At 36.7% G+C, this 21082-nt stretch overlaps 1 protein-coding gene across 2 annotated transcripts; it reads left to right on the top strand.

Annotated features, from left to right (window-relative positions):
* Nucleotides 1-16419: 16419 nt before the first annotated feature.
* Nucleotides 16420-20782, top strand: LOC138700047 (uncharacterized). Of its 2 annotated transcripts, XM_069826338.1 has the most exons (6): nucleotides 16443-16585; nucleotides 17195-17523; nucleotides 17603-17758; nucleotides 17888-17969; nucleotides 18859-18923; nucleotides 19112-20782. In XM_069826338.1, the coding sequence occupies exons 3-6, from the start codon at nucleotides 17662-17664 to the stop codon at nucleotides 19240-19242; spliced, it is 375 nt and encodes a 124-aa protein (XP_069682439.1). In that variant the 5' UTR covers nucleotides 16443-16585; nucleotides 17195-17523; nucleotides 17603-17661; the 3' UTR covers nucleotides 19243-20782. The 2 variants fall into 2 exon arrangements, 1 of the variants encoding a protein (XP_069682439.1); XR_011332160.1 differs by lacking the exons at nucleotides 18859-18923; nucleotides 19112-20782 and having other exon boundaries at nucleotides 16420-16585; nucleotides 17888-17972.
* The last annotated feature ends 300 nt before the right edge of the window (nucleotides 20783-21082 follow it).

The raw sequence follows: 21082 nt of genomic DNA, 5'->3' as shown, positions 1-21082 counted from the left end.
ATGAGAAAAGAAGTGTGCATACATTGAGAATGAAGGAGGTGCATATGAGAAAAGGAGGAGGCACACATTGGCAATGAAGGAGGTGCATATGCGAAAAGGAGGAGGCACACATTGGCAATGAAAGAGGTGCATATGAGAAAAGAAGGGGGCACACATTGGGAATGAAGGAGGTGCATATTGGAAAGAGACGCATATTGGAAAGAAGTGCATATTGGAAAGAGGCGCATATTGGAAAAGAAGGAGGCACACATTGGCAATGAAGTTGGCGCATATTGGAAAAGAAGGAGGCATACATTGGGAATGAAGGAGGCGCATATTGGAAAAGGAGGCACACATTGGGAATGAAGGAGGGGCATACTGGAAAAGAAGGAGGCACACATTGGCAATGAATGAGGCGCATATTGGAAAAGGAGGCACACATTGACAATGAAGGAGGTGCATATTGGAAAGAGACGCATATTGGAAAGAGGTGGATATTGAAAAGAGGCGTATATTGGAAAAGAAGGAGGCACACATTGGGAATGAGGGAGGCGTATATTGGAAAAGAAGGCGGCACACATTGGGAATGAAGGAGGCGCATAATGGAAAAGGAGATACATATTGGGAATGAAGGACGCAAACAAGAAACAAGACGCACATGGAGAACGAATAAGGGGCACATACAAGATGCACTTGAAGAACGAACGAGGTGCACATTAAGAACGAAGAAGGGGTACATTAAGGACGGATAAGGGGCACATCAAGAACGAACAAGGGGCAAATTAAGAACAAACCAGACGCACATGAAGAACGAACAAGAGTCACATTAAGAACGAATAATGAGCACATTAAGAACGAATAAGAGGCACATAAAAGACTCATATGAAGGACGAACAAGAGTCACATTAACAACGAATAAGGTGCACATTAAGAACGAATAAGGCACTTGAAGAACGAACAACGTGGACATTAAAAACGAGTAAGGGGTACATCAAGAACGAACAAGGGACAAATTAAGAACAAACAAGGCGCACTTGAAGAAGGAACAAGTGGCACATTAAGAACGAATAAGAGGCTCATTAAGAGCGAACAAGGACAAATTAAGAAGAAAAAAGACGCACATGAAGAACGAAATAAGGGCACGTCAAGAACGAAGAAGGGGAAAATTAAGAACAAAAAAATGCACCTCAAGAAAGAACAAAGCTTACATTAAGAACTAGTAAGGGACACATTAATAACAATGGGCACATTAATAACAATGGGCACATTCAGAACGAACAAGATGCACATTGAGGAAGAACAAGGTGCATATTAAGAACAAGGTGCACATTAAAAATGAACGAGGTCCACTTAAAAAACGAACAAGGACCACGTTAAGAACGAAGAAAGAGAAGATTAAGAACGAAGGAGGAGCACATTAAAAACGAACGAGAGACATTAAAAGCTAACAAGGAGCACTATAAGAACGATAGAAACGAGCAAGGCGAACAACATATGTTAAGATGAAATTTTATACATTCGATCAACACATAGATTAGATTTTTCTTCCCTCAGAAATATATTATAAGTAGACCAAATCTCTTTTTCTGGTTTAGATCTCTCATTACCTTTGTAAATTTCTTTGCATTGTGAGGAGTTTTTAGAAATGATTTCATTTACCATGTTATGCACCAAGTGTTATTCAACAGGTTTACGTAAATAAACTAGTTACTATACCGCAAACAAGATGGATTTCGTCCTTTGAATTGTACACAAACTTCCTTACTCGTAATTCCAAAAGTAAAAGAATTATACCTATTTACACAAAACGTAAACACCGTTCTTAAAAGCACCTTCAGCACCCTTATTTCTCGAGAACTGCAAGACACTGAGTGTTCCCAAAAATATTTAGTTACCGAAACCTATATAAAGTATGAAGTGATGATACTTCCATTTTTCCGGGATAAAACGGAAGGGGTAAACGAGACAAACTTTGAATTTTCAAATGAGAACCTAGGTCGTGTAAGGCAACTTACTTCGGACTTTAAAAAATTAAATTTAACTTCAATTCTTTATTAACAACAAAACAGAAATAAATTATAGATACGATATCTACGAGTAGTTATTATGATATTGGAAACACTCATTCTCACGGAACACTCTTCAAAGTGTCCATAATGTCCACCACCCACATTTATTAATCTATTATTATTATTACTATTATTATTATTATTAATTAAATGCTTTATTATCATGTTTATTATTAATGTACTTTCATTTGAATCAGTCGGAGCTAAAAGGAACTACTGTAAGTCACTTTTCACAACCTTTCAGGAGAAGCAAAACACATTCCACTAATAACACAAATATTATATTTTTATGTTATAGAAGACAAAAGAATAATTAAAAGTCTTAGTTCCTTCTTCCACCGTTCGATGCGCAAGACATCCGTTGTTCAAATTGTTGCATAACCCAAAACTGCATATTTTGACATAGTTTCTTTTAGCTCCGTCCAATTCAAAATGTAATTACGCCCTGGACTGCCCGGAGGTCTACAGGACAGTAGGGAGACCTACAGGCTGCTTTAGTGTTATTTTTCATATCTTCCCGTGTTGTTTAACGCAGCTAGAGATTTAAGTCGTCTCCACATAAAGAAGTCATCTGAAGATAACTCACGATATCGAGATGGCCAAGCTATCGGTCCTCCTCGTCCAATCCACAGTAAGAGGAATAACTGATCAGCAAGTTGTAGACCCATGAGTGAAAAGTGAGCTGGACAGCCTTTTTGTTGGAGCCACATTGTTATCCTTACAGACACAGGTACATCACCGAGCAGTTTGGTAAAGTATGTCGAGGAAACCTGCGTACGTCGCAGCATTCTATGTATGTTCTGTGACACGGTAACCGAGAAGGCCGCACCATGTGTTGAGACTCCCTACATCCTGGTTATTCACATGACGCAGCAAGTATGGATTAACAGCAGACCAGTAGTGGACATTATGACAGTTCACCTTCCCATTATTTTTAAAAGTGGTCTCGTCAGTCCAAAGAATGCTGCGTTGGAAACCACCGTTCTTGTTCACGAACCAGTTGCAGAAATCAACACGATTCATCGATTCTGTAACTTGCTGATCATTTACTTCTCGCATGATGGATTTAACAAGGCGTTTTCTGGTTTGTCCCGGAAAATGGAAGTAACCACCGAACGGTTGTTTATATTTAAATTTCTGTAACGACTTTTTTCCCCACGAACACCCAGTGTCTTGTAGTACTTGAGGAAAGTGATGGTACACCAATTGTGCAGAATTCCCACACAACAGCTGTAAGTAAGTAAGTAAGTAAGTAAGTAAGTAAGTATGTATGTATGTATGTATGTATGTATACTTGCCTCGAAAACATGACGGCCTCTCTTCTTGGAATTGGTAATCCCTCATAAACCCCCATCCTCTACTCAACCCCTAGCCGCGTGACAGAAATACAATATTGTAGATCTTAGCATTGCCAAATTTAGTAGTCATTGCCTCTACCTGTTGGCTTTCACCCGTTCTCAGTGTCTTTTTAGAGATTTGTCGACGTGTTGTTTTATATCGTTGTGAGCTTCAATATGTCTAATTTATTCCGGCCATGATTAATGAGTGTTGGAGCAGATGATCCGCAGTCAGGCTTCCTGATTCACCTGAAGATCCAGGACCATCACAAGAACAAATAACACCGTAGAAGAAAACATAATATCTTATTTGCAGAGGAGCGTAGCTAAGAAAACAAAGTGTTAAAATTGTGTCTAACGTTAGAAATTCAATCCAAAGAGTAATCGAAAGTTGAGGCAGTTTGATAAGTACAAATCTTAATCACTTAACATCGGACGCAACCGGCGGAGTTGGTAAAAAAATATATATGGGGCATAGAAATTAAGAATTACGGTTCACCAATTAAAGAGAAAATAAACTAAAACAGAATTCGGTAAGATAGACGATTTTATGCGTGATTTACTTCGTCGAACAGTATGCGAAAGAGATATCGCCAACAGCAAAGAAACTTGCGGAAATATTCTGGCCTGATTTGTGCATTATGTTTAAGAATGCAGAAAAAATGTCATTCGATTCTATCCAGCACTTTCGGAATTACCAGGAAAAGGGTTTTTAAGGAATATAGTTTGCGAAGAAGAAAAAAAGGGCATGCCGTTTTCCACTTAACATCTATTATAGCCAATGCTGCACTTTACATTAAAAATCATAACTTCAGAACTAATACAGAGCCACTGGCGTAGCTCAGTTGGCTGAGTTGACTGCCGATCTGAAGTTGCACTCGGGCGTGGGTTCAGTTCCCGCTTTGGCTCATTTATCTGATTGGGGGTTTTCCGAGGTTTTTCTAAACAGTAAGGCGAATGTCAGGTAATCTATAGCGAATCCTCGGTCTCATCTCGCCAAATACCATTTTGCTATCACCAATCCCATCGACACTAAATAACCTAGTAATTGATACAGTGTCGTTAAATAACTAAAAAAAAAACTAATACAGGTTGTTTTACCTGAATGAACTTCAATAGTTGGTGTAGACATTTAAATTTTATGTTAGGGCTATATTTTACATAACAGAATTTTAAGGTATAAGAAGTGTACATGCCCCCTTAATTAATTCAATTATATTTCGTATCATATAGCGCTTCTTAAGCCTACAGAAAATTTGCATCGAATCAGCAACTAAAGTGGCAGAGAAACAAATATATTCTTTTGTGCTTTAATATGATTTTCGTGTTATGAAAAAAAGTATGTAAAAGGAATACATTTATCCATGACTGGTATTTAAACTGGTCTTTATTTCACCGTTCTTAGCAAGCTAAATAATGACATTATTCACGGCAGTGCTTAAAAGTTTTCCAACTTACAGCTGTGAATTAAATGTTTTTAAATCACTCTCTACATGACAACCAACATATTAGCATTAATTAATATGAATATATATGAACTTCTTCGCCAACAACACATTACAAAGAGAAGACCTACAATTTAAAATTAAATTTACATACCAGTAATGAATAAACTATTGTATAGCACACTAGATTAAACAGATTTTATGCACTCGTGAAAATTATCACCCAAGGCGAAGCGGATAAAATCTAATTTTACTCTCTTGTACTATAAATTGCTATTCAATGATCACAGTTTCCGAAAATTTTACCAGCGCAACATCCTTAATTAAGTATAAAATTCTGGAACTTCAATAACATGAGAATTTAACACTTATTATATAATTCTGCATTGCTTTGTTTATTTAGGCAAGATATGTTAGTGAAAATATAAATATAAAGTGGTTTTAAAATAAGTTTGTTCATTTCTATACCAATTTTTTTAGTAATTATAAATTAAGGTATATTTGCAAAGATAATATAGTCTCGCTGAAAATCGCGGTTTCACGGAACACAGTTTGAAAAACGTTCGCAAATCACATTGACTTCAAGAATTGGCAACTCGGCTAAGGGTTTATCCCTTGCGCGTGCCTGCACTTAACTGGTGAGAGGTATGAGAGGTACATGTTTTCGTGCGAAGTGTATGTATGTATGTATGTATGTATGTATGTATGTATGTATGTATGTATGTATGTATGTATGTATGTATGTATGTATGTATGTATGTATGTATGTATGTATGTATAGCTATACTGCCTTACTAAGCACAGAAGGAATAACTGCAATCTAGTTAGTTCTCAAATAATTTCACTACGAAGCTTAGCATAGGCTAACATGTATTCAAATGCACATAGCCCTAGTTGTACACTGGCGTTCAAAGATATCTGATCTACGATTTTCTGATCGTGTAAACGAACTTCTAACCACGGTATAAATCAGAACCAAAGATATAACAAATAGACAAACTTTGGAATAGTTCCGCTAGTTCTCGATAGGTACATTATTATTGAGACGGAGGAAGTGATGATCCAGATTAAGTATAAATTATTCCCATTTTTTATAGTATAAGAGATTTCCCGCTAACCCTAGTGTTTTTTACAATGATTAAAAGCGGATGAAATTTTGAATTCTATAATGTTCTATAATACGGGTAATAGAAAGACAGGAGACTGTTCAGTAACCTGCCGTATATATGAAACAACGAGTCAAAGTCAGGATAGGATAAGAAATGTCTGAAGGAAGTGATATAGGGAAAGGGGTATGACTCTGTTCAACATATACTTGGAGGATTTGGTGAAGAACTGTTTTCAGAACATGGGAGGGGTAACAGTAGGAGGAAGAAGAATAAAGTGCATAGTCTAAGATTTGCTGATGATATGGCGTTGTTAGCAGAAGAGGAGACGATATTAAGGGATATGCTATTAGAGCTAAATGACAGCTGTGACCAGTATGGGATGAATATAAATGCAAACAAGACGAAGAGCATGGTCATAGGAAGAAAAATAAAAAAAGATAAACTTGCGAATTCTAAATGAGGCAGTAGAGCAAGTGAACAGCGTCAAATACTTGGGATGTACTATAAGCAGTAACATGAGCTGCTGCCAGGAAGTCAAAAGGAGAATAGAAATGGTAAAGGAAGCTTTTAATATAAAAAGGAGCATCTTCTGAGGACCTCTGAAAAAAGAGCTAAGGACACTAGTGTAGTGTAGCATTGTATGGGGCAGAAACATGGACATTACGACGAAATGAAGGGAAAAGAATAGAGCATAGATATGGAGAAGAATGAAGTATCTGTAGTGGACAGACAGAATAAGAAATGAAGTTTTGTTGGAAAGAGTGAATGAAGAAAGAATGACGCTGAAACTGATCAGAAAGAGTAAAAGGAATTGGTTGGGTCACTGGCCGAGAAGAAACTGCCTACTCAAGGATGCATTGGAAGGAATGGTGAACGGGAGAAGAGTTCGGGTCAGAAGAAGATACCAGATGATAGGCGACACTAAGATATGTAGATCATATGCGGAGACTAGGAGGAAGACAAAAAATAGGAAAAATTGGAGAATTCTGGGTTTGCAGTGAAAGACCTGCCCATGGGCAGAACACTTATGTATGTACGTAGGCTAATGCATGTATATTTATTTACTATTGGCGACACGATTGTTATCTTCGCCATTTATTCATATAGGTAATAACTACACTTACAGGAGGAAATTATCGATCACTATAGATTAGTATGGGTCAGATATATTTGAACGCCAGTGTACATAATTTTTAAGGTATTTAGAATATGAAGAGTCCACTGCAAGAATGATGGATGTCATTTGGAATACATTTTTCAGGAGAAGCAATTGAAAGTTTGAAATGCTTAGCGCTCAAAGCTTAACTGTGATTTTCCAATCATTACTGGACAATGACTATTAGTGTTAATGCCATATAACTCTCTATATACATCCTATATGTCTTAAGCTATGCATTGACAGTCTTGGTTCATTTTCGACAAGAAAGTGACATCCATCATTCTTGCAGTGGACTCTTCATATTGATACGACCGTAAAACTCTAGTATGAGGCGAAAAAATACTCCAAAAAATTCATATACCTCACTATCTCATTTTTCATAAAATTCTGCCGTTACCTTCTCTGTGCTCAGTAGGGAAGTGCCTTACATATTGCACATTGTAGCGATTAATAATATTTTATCAACACTAATCTCACTAGACGTTTTGATTTATCTAGAGAAAATCAAAACTCGAGTGGGATTTAATTGACTATTACACGATTAGAAGAAAGTATATAACGATTAGAAGTAACGAAATACTCCAATACAATAAAATATTAATTGACTTACGAAAATAGGCCTACAACTGTCTTCAAATGTATTATTGTACCATCTCAATATTACAAATATTACGCTAGATGCATGCTAGATGGCAGTAGTGAGCAATGCCTTCTCGTAAAGAAGTTCTCGATCTATTATACACGATGGCAATGTTACTAGTCAAGAAGGCTTTGTTGATTCAGTTTCATTTTTATTAAAATGCAACATTCCACTTCAATTATGCGAATCCCAGTAATCAACGTCACTTGACAGATGATTTTCAATAAATCTTAATATTAAACAATCTCTGATACGTGACTATCCATAATATCATATAGCAGAAGCTATAACATAACCTAACTAATATACACAAGTGTTAGAAAAGTTTTAATTAACGACGATGACATAAAAAATAAACATGAATAATTTTAAAAGGAATAATTATTGAATGTACAATTTTCAAATTTGAATGTGGTTGGTGGTTTAATTGATGTTATATTGGACGTGAGCGTAATAGAAGTGGAAGTTGATTTAGGCCTACATGGTGTATTCAACTTATTCAGGATTTCCGATTGTGCTCTTCATTTATTTGTAAATCGGATTTCAGAAGATGCATAGGTATGATCAGTGATTTTTATTAATTCTTGTTCTTGAATGCCAATGCGAGTCATATTTGAAACTGCTGTGCATCGACTGGAGTGGTTTGTAATTTTATATATATATATATATATTTTTTTTTTTGACGTCCAGACCAGCGCAGTTTCAAATGTTGGCAAACAAAGAAACAAATGCTAGGGACGCGATAAAATTAAACAAATGCTAGGGACGCGATAAAATTGTGTGATAAGCAGCCAAGATTGGTTGAAATACGTCCTTTCGTACCGTTTTATTGGTCAAAAGTAGTATGACGTAGTAGGAGTGTACAGTAATAGTCACTTAAAAAAATTCGGCATTTACATTTTACATAGAGCTAAATATTCATAATGTTTATTAAGTATTTTTTTCATTTTGTCTGCTATATTTTCCTGTTTCGGCATTTAAAGTGGTGGGACATAAAGAACAGGGCTGTTGAATCATTATTAAATTTTGCAAGCAACAATAACTGGCGCTATGTACTTTGAGATGCTGCATCAGTGTACGTATCCGCAAAGTATCAGATCTACGGCTCAACGTATTCTTTTAAGGGATGGGCCCTCCTCAATATTCACATCAACAGATCAGAGAGGCTCTCAACAGTTATGCTGGAGTCTGGATCGACCGCAAAACCCATTTCTTTCACCCGATATCACTCCACTGAATTTCGTGAGCCTAAGTTGAGAGCCTTGAATATAGTATGCGTCTATAGTGCCTGACCTCCCAACGTCACGAGCCGCATCCGTGATAATATTGCTACAGGGACAATGGACATGTTGAAAAGAACATGGCAAGAAACATATTTCAGTTTAGATATCGTCAGTGCCACTAATGGCTAACATCATTTCCTCAACTTTATTATTCTATACTTTGTGATAGCCAATGTTAAATTATGAGAGGTTACAACAGAGTGTATTTGTCATTAGAAAATACCTGTTGCTAGAAAAAACAGACTTATATATATATATATATATAGAAAAACTTCGTTCCACTTCTGCAGAAACAATGAGGACATATTTGAAATATTTTACACAGGCATTATCTATCTCAAAATTGTATCATTATTATAAATTTCATTTGAAATTGTTACAAATGTTACATAGAGCTAAATATCCATAATGTTTATTCAGCTTTTTTTCATATTGTTTGCTATATTTTTTTCCTGTTTCGTGTTCCGAACTACTCGTATTCAGTTTCGTCACAATGTCATTGTGGTCCCGGGTCTGATTTCCCGTTAGAATACAGGAATTTTTCCTTAAAAAAGGGGAATGTTCCTGTGTTCGTCCATGGTCTGGAAAGTAGGTTAGGTTTAGGTTTAAGACCTCCCTTGGCACTTCATAATCATCCTATCATTATATATATTTTTATTTTAGTAGGTTATTTTACGACGCTTTATCAATATCTTACGTTATTTAGCGGCTGAATGAGATGAAGGTGATAATGCCGGTGTAATGAGTGCGGGATCCAGCACCGATATTTACTCAGCATTTGCTCATATTCAGTTGAGGGAAAACCCCGGAAAAACCTTCAACCAGGTAATTTGCCCCAACCGGGAATCGAACCCGGGCCACCTGGTTTCGCGGCCAGACGCGCTAACCGTTACTCCACAGGTGTGGAATTCCTATCATAATATCATCGGGGCAGCGTAACTCCGCCTTCCAGGCGCCCCAACCTCAGAAGTGTGTTACAAATGAGTCATTGCCAGGAGAGACCACAAATGTCAAATTACAACCTGTGGCATTGGTAAAAAAATTAATAATGCGTTATGTTATAACAAATTTTAGTCATGTTTGTGAAAATGCTTTTAAATTACCCTATTATCATTTACCTGCCACAAATATCACAGATTCTTCTTCAGATCAAATCTTGTTCCCGTTGTTAAGACGCACCAACGACCTAATGACTCGAAATTGACACTGGGTTATGTAACGTAAAAGAACCTACTTTGTAGGACACACGACGTAAGAAATAAATATGTTTAAAGTCTGAATTATTTATGGATCACTTCTTTAAGTTTTATTACACAAAGCAGATCAAAATGCTTGAATGCAGGTTCACTTGAAGACTCCACAAGCTTGAGCACACAGAACTATTACAGCACAAATGAACTAATCGACATTTGAGTAAATTTCGTTGAAGATGTGCTTGTACAGACACTATATGAATAATCTGGAAATCTCACTTGCAAAACATTAATCATATGGGTTAAAATACGACTTCACACACCAGAGCTGTGATATTTGATCACATACTCGACTGTTATAACCACATCTTTCATTCTGTCGGAGTTCATCCAATATGACGTTATCGACCACAACCAGAGGAGGTAATGATTGATGAGGAACAGAATTGTCAGCGTTATAACAATGAGGCATTCGTATGTTGCACATGAACGTGGGTTGTAAGAAGCAGTTAGAAGGAAGTTTTTTGTACTTTTCGTAAAGCACACTGAGATTATCGTCATTGTTGGAAGGAAAACCGAGATATAAGGAAATAACAGAGCAGGATTTCCCGTGTAGGATGAGAGTCATCGGCCGAGCAAGAAAGATAACAGTACACTCCCCAAATGAGGACGAGTGGATGTGACAACACAACATCATGCACTTACTCATTCCTTCCTTCCTTCCTTTCTTTCTTTATTTACGTCTTTATTTATTTGTTTACTCATTCATAACTTGAGTATTCATTCATTCATTAATTCGCCACCGGCGTGGCTCAGTCGGTTAAGGCGCTTGCCTGCCGGTCTGAAGTTGCGCTCGGGCGCGGGTTCGATCCCCGCTTGGGCTGATTACCTGGTTGGGTTTTTCAGAGGTTTTCCCCAACCGTAAGGTGAATGCCAGGTAATCTATGGCGAATCCTCGGCCCCATCTCGCTATCACCAATCTCATCGACGCTAAATAACCTCGTAGTTGATACAGCGTCGTTAAATAACCAACTAAAAAAAATTCATTCATTATTTTATATTCTTGATATACCGGTATAGGCCTATATACTGTATATTCTAAGAAGGGGGCAAAGGCTAATTGGGATTTCCCGGTCTTTGATCGGGTCAAAAACCCCGATATAACTGATATTTAACCGTTGCGGTGAATTTCGGTAAAATCCAGAAGGCCTAATTAGTCAAATCCATTCTCCTGACCTTCACGCTGGGCTCCCCCTGGGATCTTTTAAGATGAGAAAGAGAGTGGTGTGCGGAAAGCAACGGGAAGCTACCGCATTTACCTTTCCTAACAAAAACTGTAAACATGGCAAGATGATCATGGACATTACGACGAAGTGAAGAGAAGCGAATAGAAGCATTTGAAAAGTGGATACGGAGAATAATGGAGCGTGTGAAATGGACAGAGTAAGAAACGAAAATGTATAGGAAAGAGTGGATGAAGAAAGAATGATGCTGAAAGTGATCAGAAAGAGGAAAAAGAATTGGCTGGGTCACAGGTTGAGAAGAAACTGTCTACTGAAGGATGCACTGGAAGGAATGGTGAACGGGATTTCTTGGCAGAAGAAGATATCAGATGATAGACGACATTAAGATATATGGATCTTATGCGGAGACAAAGAGGAAGGCAGAAAATTGGAAAGACTGGAAAAAGCTGGGTTTGCAGTGAAAGACCTGCTCTTGGGCCGAGCACTATGATTGAATGAATATTCTAGGACATAAAATGAGGAGAATCACTTCAAAGGAGGAAAATGTATAATCAATTAAGGAGGGTGACGAGTGAAAGATCTATTTTCTACATTTTTCAAGCTACATCCTTGATTTTTTTGTGTGATAGATAATTATGAGGTGAAGTTTCATTCCTGTAAGTCAGTTTCTGAGTTATTAACAAAAATATTTTGAAAAATTTACACATTTCAAAATGAAATGTGTCGCTCAATGTTTCAACTTTTTCAAGGCCAGTGTCATATTTAGAAAAACATCACGCATTAGTTTTCCTATATCTTTACTACAAAAGTGCGAGGGGGGGAATTTTGTAACCACTGCATACCTAAAAATAGAAATTTTCCATTGCCACTACAAATATTTCAATTTTTTATTTTTAAAAGTATCTATTTACTCATAAAACTCATGCTCCATTCCATTAACTACAGTATATAGAACATGCAGTAAACATTTCATGTTCCTATTATCAAAATTGTCTTTACACTTCGAACCTGACGAAATGTGCTGAAAAATAAGTGTGAAAAAACAGTTTGTAAAATTAGCAGCCATTTATATATTGCTTAACTTTATGCTTTAGAACGCCGCAGAGCATTGAAACTTGCCCAACATATAAATAACAGATTTCTGATTAATTTTTTTTACAAGAAAACGAAAAAAAAAATTACTGAAAATGACCAAAATTTCACCCGTCACCCCCCCCCTTAAGCTTTGTACGAAAATAAAATTAACTGGTGTTCTGTACTGAAATTGTAATGTAGGTACAGTGAATACTGCGAAATGCGAAAAGAGATGTGCTCAGACATGTTGCAAATAGTCGAAGCTCTGCAAACAGGTAATGTTACGATTTTTGTGTGGAAAGTGAATGATGCAAATTGGTAGATGTTCGTATTCATGTTTATAATGGATATCATAGGCTTCAAAGTACCATTCTATACGTATAAATCCGAAAATTGCGGTTATAGAGTATATTGCAAGATTTACGTATTGCTAGAGTATTTCTAACTACAGTATTCTGCAGCATCTCATCCAAATATAATATATCATATTTCGGCTTTAACCGTTATCTAATTATTATTTATGTAAATTATTTGCTAAAGTATTGTCTGATAATTCTATTAATCCGTTTCAAAAATACGGGGCATAATTTCAGGTATGTATTTCCCACATGTAGACAATTAAAATAATTCATTACAACATGTGTCCGGAAATGCTTTATTTCCGAGTTATTCCCTTCACAACATTGAAATTCACCGGAACGTTTTTCTTTCCGCAGGTCGTTGCCGTCAAAGGAGACATTAAGAGGGCACTCTGAGAGTTCATTCCGAGGCGAAGGTTACATTCAGTGTTGTGTAGGCGTTAGACTGTGCGACATGTATTCAAATCAAGAGTTGGCAGAGATACACTTCATGTACAGTAAGGCGGACGGCAATGCTGCGCTGGCTCGTCGTTTGTACCAGGAGAGGTACCCACAGCGACAATGTCCAGATCGGAAGACATTTCTACGCCTCCATTATCGTCTGTGCGAGTATGGAAAATTTAACTCTCCTGCTTTGGGAAGGGGACGACCAAGATCTACAACTCCAGAAGTACAGGAGGAGATTCTGGAGGCTGTGAACATGACTCCTTCTATCAGCACACGAAGGATAGCGTTGCAAGTCAATGTTCCTCATACGACTGTCTGGAGACTGTTGAAAGAGTACCAATTGTATCCTTATCATTTGCAACGTGTACAGGCCCTGTCACCAGCAGATTACCCTGCACGAGTTAGGTTCTGTCAGTGGTTTTTGCAGCAGTGTGGTGTAAATCCGAACTTCTCTGCCTTAGTATTATTTACAGATGAAGCACAGTTCACACGAGATGGCATAACAAATTTCCACAATCAGCATGTATGGGCGTATGAAAACCCACGTGCAACTGTTCCATCTCATCACCAGGTGCGGTTCTCCCTCAACATGTGGGCCGGTGTCATTAGTGATCGATTAGTTGGACCCCATGTACTTGTAAACAGACTTACGGGGCAGGCGTACACAAACTTCCTGGAAAACACCATACCTCATGTTTTAGAAGACACTCCACTGATCAATCGTCAACACATTCACTTCTTGCAAGATGGCGCTCCTGCACACTTCAGTCGTACGGCTCGCCGGTACTTGGATCGAAGGTTTCCTGATCGATGGATAGGTAGAGGTGGCCCAATTGCTTGGCCTCCACGCTCACCTGATCTGAACCCTCTCGAGTTCTACTTGTGGGGCCATTTACAATCATTGGTTTATTCGTCTCCAGTGCCTGATTTGGAATCCCTTCGGAATCGAATTGTGGCATGTTCTGAGGACATACGCAATATTCCTGGAGTTTGGGATCGTATTCGCAGGTCAATGAGACATCGATGTGAGGTCTGTATTCAAGCAGGAGGTGGACATTTTGAACATCTTCTGTAATGACAACGACCTGCGGAAAGAAAAACGTTCCGGTGAATTTCAATGTTGTGAAGGCCATAACTCGGAAATGAAGCATTTCCGGACATATGTTGTAATGAACTATTTTGATTGTCTACATGTGGGAAATACATATCTGAAATTATGCCCCGTATTTTTGAAGCACCCTGTATATGCAGATGATTTCGCTATTGCTGCAGTTTCTGATTGTCACCTTAATAACTTAAATCATTGATCACTAGCGGTAGGATTCTTAGGTGAATAAACATTTTATTTGCACTGTAATAAAAACTCTACTCTTAAATTTTATTTCACATAAACACACATCTTTTTGAATTTTTCTTATCTAAATACATATTTTCAAATATTCTCGTAAAACATAAAAATTAAGTTTTCATCAAATAATTTTCGACAAAAGCCCCATTTCAGATTAATCATCACCCGTATGTTCAGTGTAGTTGCTCAGACGTGACAGCAACTGTTTCTCGGAATTGAATATCTGTGGAACTGCAGTCTGTTCTCTCAGCACAAAAGATAAAAGCTATCACCATAAAGAAATTTACTGTAACTAGCACACATAAACACTTAGGAGTACCTTGTAAGTTATCATAACGCTGATTCAGAAAGTAATTATAATTTCATAAACATCAGCTGCCTCTGTTTTCGTTTCCCATAATAAACATGTCTCTAGGGAGTGCATGTTGTTTCTCAATGGCCAGGACGTTCTTTTTTTTCAGTACAAGGCAGCGTTTCGCGATAATCGTTAGTCTTTTATGACGGACAACTTGAGGTTGAATCTCATTATGTACTGTAATTCTTCAGCAGGTGGCGAGACAGTATAATTTACACTGGTGAGTACTGCATATTGTTCATATATTTATAAAAAACTTAAAATAATAATTATTAATTAATTATTAATAAGACGGCCCGTTTCGACGCCGGTGCTGCGTCATCTTCAATGTCCTATGAACTCTGTCTAAGGTACATAACCGTTTTTTAAATTTTTAACACTTTTAACATGTCGTTAAACAATTTTAAGTATTTTGAACAAAGTGTTAACGTGAATCAGATTCAATGACATATTTATATGTATATACTGCATATAAAATATTGAAACATAACTAAATATTTTTTCGTTTTTGTCATATATTGTCCCAAATTTTAGCACATAAAAATAAATATTTTCCAGATATTTACCACCTAAAAATCTTATCTTATCTTATCTTATTGATCACCCATAACAGATTGATCAGCCTAATGGACTTTCAAGGCAACCACTTATATCAATTATTTTACTATGCTGCTATCTAGACACAGCAAAAGAAGTCACGTTATATCCCTTATGGAACTGCATGGAGCAACTGTACTTCCATCTAGTGGTCGTTACCAAAAAATGCCTTTTCGACGGTAGAGGCTCTGATGGTTGTTCTCATTTTATGTTGCCATATTTCATATTCAATTCAATTCAATTCAATTTATTAAGCCATTAAGCATACAGTGATAGGCTTCGTCACAAAAAAACATACATTTGAAAATACACATATAATTGAAAACAGTAAAGCTTAATTAGAATGAAAACACAAAACATTTTGAAACTCCAAAATTAATGAAAACACTTCACTCTTAATGTAATAATTGTAACTAAATGTACAGTAAATAACTTTATTTATTAAAACACAATTTCGTATGAATTTATATTAAGAAACTCATCTGCAGAGTAGAAATGATTAATTAAAAGCCAATTATAAAATCTAGCTTTGAAACTATTGGTTGGTAAACATCGGAATGGCCAATCTGATGTATACTGTATATGTGATCAGGGTTTAAACCTACTGAAAACTAAGATGATATTGTAAAAGACTAGACTCATGGATAAATATATAATAGGATGCGAAACTGCGGACAGCACGATCTAGAAGCGGTATTCTGAAATTAGGTGATCAGCGCCCGACGTCGTAGGTGGTAAATCATAGAACTACGTGAGGACCAGCGTTCTCCACTCTCCGATACGAAGTAGTTAGAACGTTGGCCGATGACTAGCCAACAGCGTTATGAAGGCAAGATGGATTCCAGAAAAATGCAAAAGATTCGAGGAAGATGCTCAGTGCCTGGATGCAAGACTGTTAATACTGTGGGAGGGAAGCATTTTTTCTATTTTCCTCAGGAACCTATGAGGTAAGCTTTAGTATTATTATTGTGTCCTGTGTAGCCTAAACCTTACACTTGAAAACAATGTACCTTTTGGTGAAGTAGGTTAGACGAGCTGTGCATTGCTTTCTGCTAATTTATTTAGGATTATAGTAGGAGTATAAATTTAGATGGTTCCGAAATTCAGTCAAACTGTAACGAAATGTGAAATATTGACGAAAAAGAGCAAGAAGGCTGAAAATGAAACCTCGTAAACCTGAATTGTAGCATTAGGCCACATGGCTGCAAACTAAAGCCACGTGGTTTTTAGTATAAACATCTCACAGTTATGGAAAATAAAATTATGCCTTCTTTGATGTAGTTAGCCATTCTGGAGAAATTCTCAATCATGTGTAGTAATAATAATAATAATAATAATAAGCTTAGGCCTAATATTTAATTTAGTTTGTACCCAATATCTGTTGCTGCTACCAGTTTTCCTATGGTCACTCACCACCTAGTGATGCGCATTAGACATCTCTTAAAATAACACAAATGCAGCAGATAACTTATTATTTTTTTCCCCAATTTTTGCATGATTTCTATTCAATATTTCTTCTACTTTATCTCATTAGTAATTGTAATCCATTGCTTTAGGTGTTGGAAGTGGCTCCGATTTTGTGGGCTAGAGGACCGGTATCGAGTTGCCGCAGATGCCACACACAGGTTGAGAATCTGCATGGACCACTTCATTGAGTATGACTATTATAGCTCTTCACAAAAAGTGATACTTAAGCAAACTGCAGTGCCCACTGTTCATGCTAATGGATTAGTGGTGCCATCAAACCCTAAAATCCGGAGCCCACCATCTAGCCCAGTTATGCCTCGAGCGACCTTATCACCGGGGTCTACCCCAACTTTCAGGCATCACAAGACTTTGCGGACGTATGCTAGGAGGGCGAAGATTGATTCTGCAGCTGCTGAAGGTAATTAGTACACTAGCAATGTTTTTATGTCATTCATGTTTAAAATTTCCGATTTCATTACTCTTTTCTTTATTTTCAGGTACGCGTAGTCTCATAGGTTTACAAGCTGCAACTGAGTAGGCTGCAGGCTTGGCAGCTATGCCTCAAACAATTCCTGCTCCTATGAGTACTCCAGCTTCAAAGATTACTGCTTCGACGGCATATGCCGGGATAAATAAAGATGCATGCCAACAAGGTAATTATTCCACTTAGTTAAGTTTATGGATTTCAAGGAATGCCTTAGTTTCTCATCAGCTGTTCTTACATTACATGTTTCAAAATACATAATTAATTATGTTTCGTTTTTTTTTTGTGATTATTACAGGGAACAGTATGATTGGTGAACAGCTGAGGGGCTATCAGCAACCATCGCTCCTATTCAATGTGGTTCCCACAGCTGAAGATAAGCGATACTGTCTTGTGAGCCTGGTAACATGCTAGTAATCATTTAAGTTAATTGCCCCCTGCCATATGTCTGCAGTTTTCATACTTCATTCTTTTACAGTAGCGAATAATAACAAATCCTCTTAACTACAGGGCAGGGTGTTTATCTTGTTATATATTGATCGTCCAGTTCAAAAGTGCGACAACTCCAAAATTGCCATTTTTTAGTTATTTATACTACTGAAAGCCCCTTTCGGAGCTCTTTCCGATTCAATATTGAGATAAGTCATATTTACAACCAAAAAGAATAAAAACGAAATAAACTGCTTTAGAAGTAATTATAACTATGGACTTTATTAATTCATTATTACTACATTTCGAAATCTATTAATAATGAACTGGAAGATCGTGATATACTCGTCCTGAATACTGACTCAATTCTAATTGTCGTGGTTATGAACCACAACTCTGTCCCATTTTAGGGGATTTATTTGAAACTTTCAACTGAAGATATCTCAAAACTTGTTTTTTTGTGTTGTCGCACTTTTGAACCAGACGATCGATATTGCAACTGATATCCTGACAAGTCTCCCTGGCACACGAAGTACACTATCATTCCCTCTTACTGACTTCTCTTTAATATCCCAACACCTCTGCTGATTATCCCTTTCTGTTAGTGTCAGTTGTCCTCTATAGCCCAGCCTATTAGCAAAAAAAATATTTTATATTACATTACAACGAACAATTCAGATTAACACAATCAAATTTGTTGCAGCATTAAACTTTTGGATTGTTACTATTACTTAACATTTATATGAGTTATAATTTGTACAGTTAAGAGCAGTTTGAAATGAATGGAGCACAAAGTCTGTTCAATTCTTGCTTCAATTTATCATTTATTTCCTTAGATACTGACATGAATACATCCAAGATGGAACAGTTTCCTTCAGCTTCAGCTACACCTCCTTCCAAACTTGGTAAATATTGATCACATTTTGATGTATTGTCAATTTTGTAGTATGTTATATAGCCTATCCATAGCTTGCATGCCTTTTGTTACGCCTACATTAACTCAACAAGGCTAAAGGTGTTGTCACGTTTCATTTTTTATTTAAAATAGTTCCCAGCAATTAGATTAATCTGAAGTTAATTTCGTAATCTTTAGGTCCTGGTGTTGCAAAACGAAAACTTTTCTCGAGTCCTCACTTCTCATCTTCACCCAGGAGCAACAAACTAAAAATGGCAGCTCTGAAAGCAAAGGTGAAGAGACTGGAGAAAAAATTGCAGTGTCTTTAAAGTAGTGTAAATAGCTCATATTGTGTGTAACAAAAAGGTATAATATCATATTGGTGGAAAGTTCATAGCTTTTTTTATTATTTTTTTATATTTTTATTTATTTTTTTTTGCCCCAGAAAAAAACGTTTTTAGCAAGTGTTAAATATATTGTGTAATTGTAGGGAGCAAAGTTACAGTATGTGGTACATGTGTGCGTATGTAAGAGAGATATTTGACTTTGGAAGTTGGGGGTTAACATACCTTCAGTTCACCTAGTAAACTTTTTTGCCCAACATAATGCAAGTAAGTGATGCAGCTCATGTATTTCACTCTCACCCTCAGTACATACAACATTTTGGTATATGTTACCGTTATGTGTATGCCAAACAACAATGTCTAAGAACCTTAGATGTGATCCTAGAAAAGTGTTCTAAAATGTGTTGCAAAATAGTAGATAGTAATATGACAGTTTCAATTATCAAACATTTTTTTGTAGTATCTGAAATCCGATTAATGTAATATGTATCTAGTCAGCGATGTATGCAACGGAGGGGAGAAAGGAATTGGCCACTCTTACTCATTACCTCCTGCTCTGATTGTCCCATGAGTGTTACTTGTAGGGTCCAAACCTCTTTTGGACAGTTGACTAACCAATAGTTGATGGGTCCAGGCAGACAAGGGGACAAACCATAAATTTCGATACGTAGGATATCTCATTGGAATGTGAAGAAATATGTTCTGACTAAACTATATGACAACACATTATTCAAATTGTATCATTTACATCTGTAAACGAGCACAGATGGCAGAGCATTCCAAAATATAAATATATAGATGTGGCTTTTTCTCTTATCCGACTGGGCCCCACAATTTCAATTATTCAATTTGTTGTATAGACTTTACCAATGTACTGCACACTAAATATGTAAGTGTATCTGTGTGTATAGGATTACCAGATGTTCTGGATTTCGCTTGACATGTCCTGCATCCTGCCAGGGTTCGTAAAAATCAGAAATTGTCCTGCTTTTCTTTCTTGCCAATTCCCAATGGACAAAAGAGAGTAACTATTGAGTTGGGGTCCATTAGAGGAATTATGTTTGTAAAATCCTTGCTCAAACAAGTCGAGTCACCAGAGAAGTATTAACAATCCGAAAATTAAATAAGGTAAAAGCTAATTTAGAATCCGTATACTTCAATTCTATTCAAGATAATAGTTTTGTATCAGTTTTATTGTACAAAGACAAACAAATTACCTAATTATATAACAGAATGTAAAAAGACGTCACGTCAAGTATCAAGTTAGTCTATTATGCCCTGCTTTTATATGGAAAATTCTTTTTCATTTAAAATGACCTGCTTTTAAATTGTTACAATCTGGTAACCCTAGTGCACATGTAGTGTATGTTAAACAGTGATATGATGGACCTTGTCAAAATTGTGTTGTTGAATGTATTGTAAAATAGTATACAGTAATATCGTAATTTCAATTATGTAACTAGTTTTTGCAGACTTAAAGTGCACTATACACTATTACCTAAAGAATAAAATCCCAATTATCTAACCTTGTTTTCTTTTATTTTCTGTCCCTGTTTGGCTGTATTTTAATTAGTTACATTATAAGATAGTGTAAAATAGACCGTCTCTTCCAACTATTGGCTCCAATAACAATTTTCAGTGAAAGATGATGTGAGGAATAAACATTTTAAAGTTTTACTTTAAATTGAGGTTTTGGGGCGGGGGGGGGAGGAATATTTACTGCATATAGTTCAACTTTTCGCCGCCAGGCGCGCTGCTAGATACGCGGAGTAACTAGTTATTATTTTCGCTACTTGGGTGCGCTGCTGGATGTACGGAGTAGTTA

The sequence above is a fragment of the Periplaneta americana genome, chromosome 5 (assembly GCF_040183065.1).
Source record: "Periplaneta americana isolate PAMFEO1 chromosome 5, P.americana_PAMFEO1_priV1, whole genome shotgun sequence".
Taxonomy (NCBI): domain Eukaryota; kingdom Metazoa; phylum Arthropoda; class Insecta; order Blattodea; family Blattidae; genus Periplaneta; species Periplaneta americana.
This window is presented reverse-complemented; position numbering and strand designations above follow the sequence as displayed.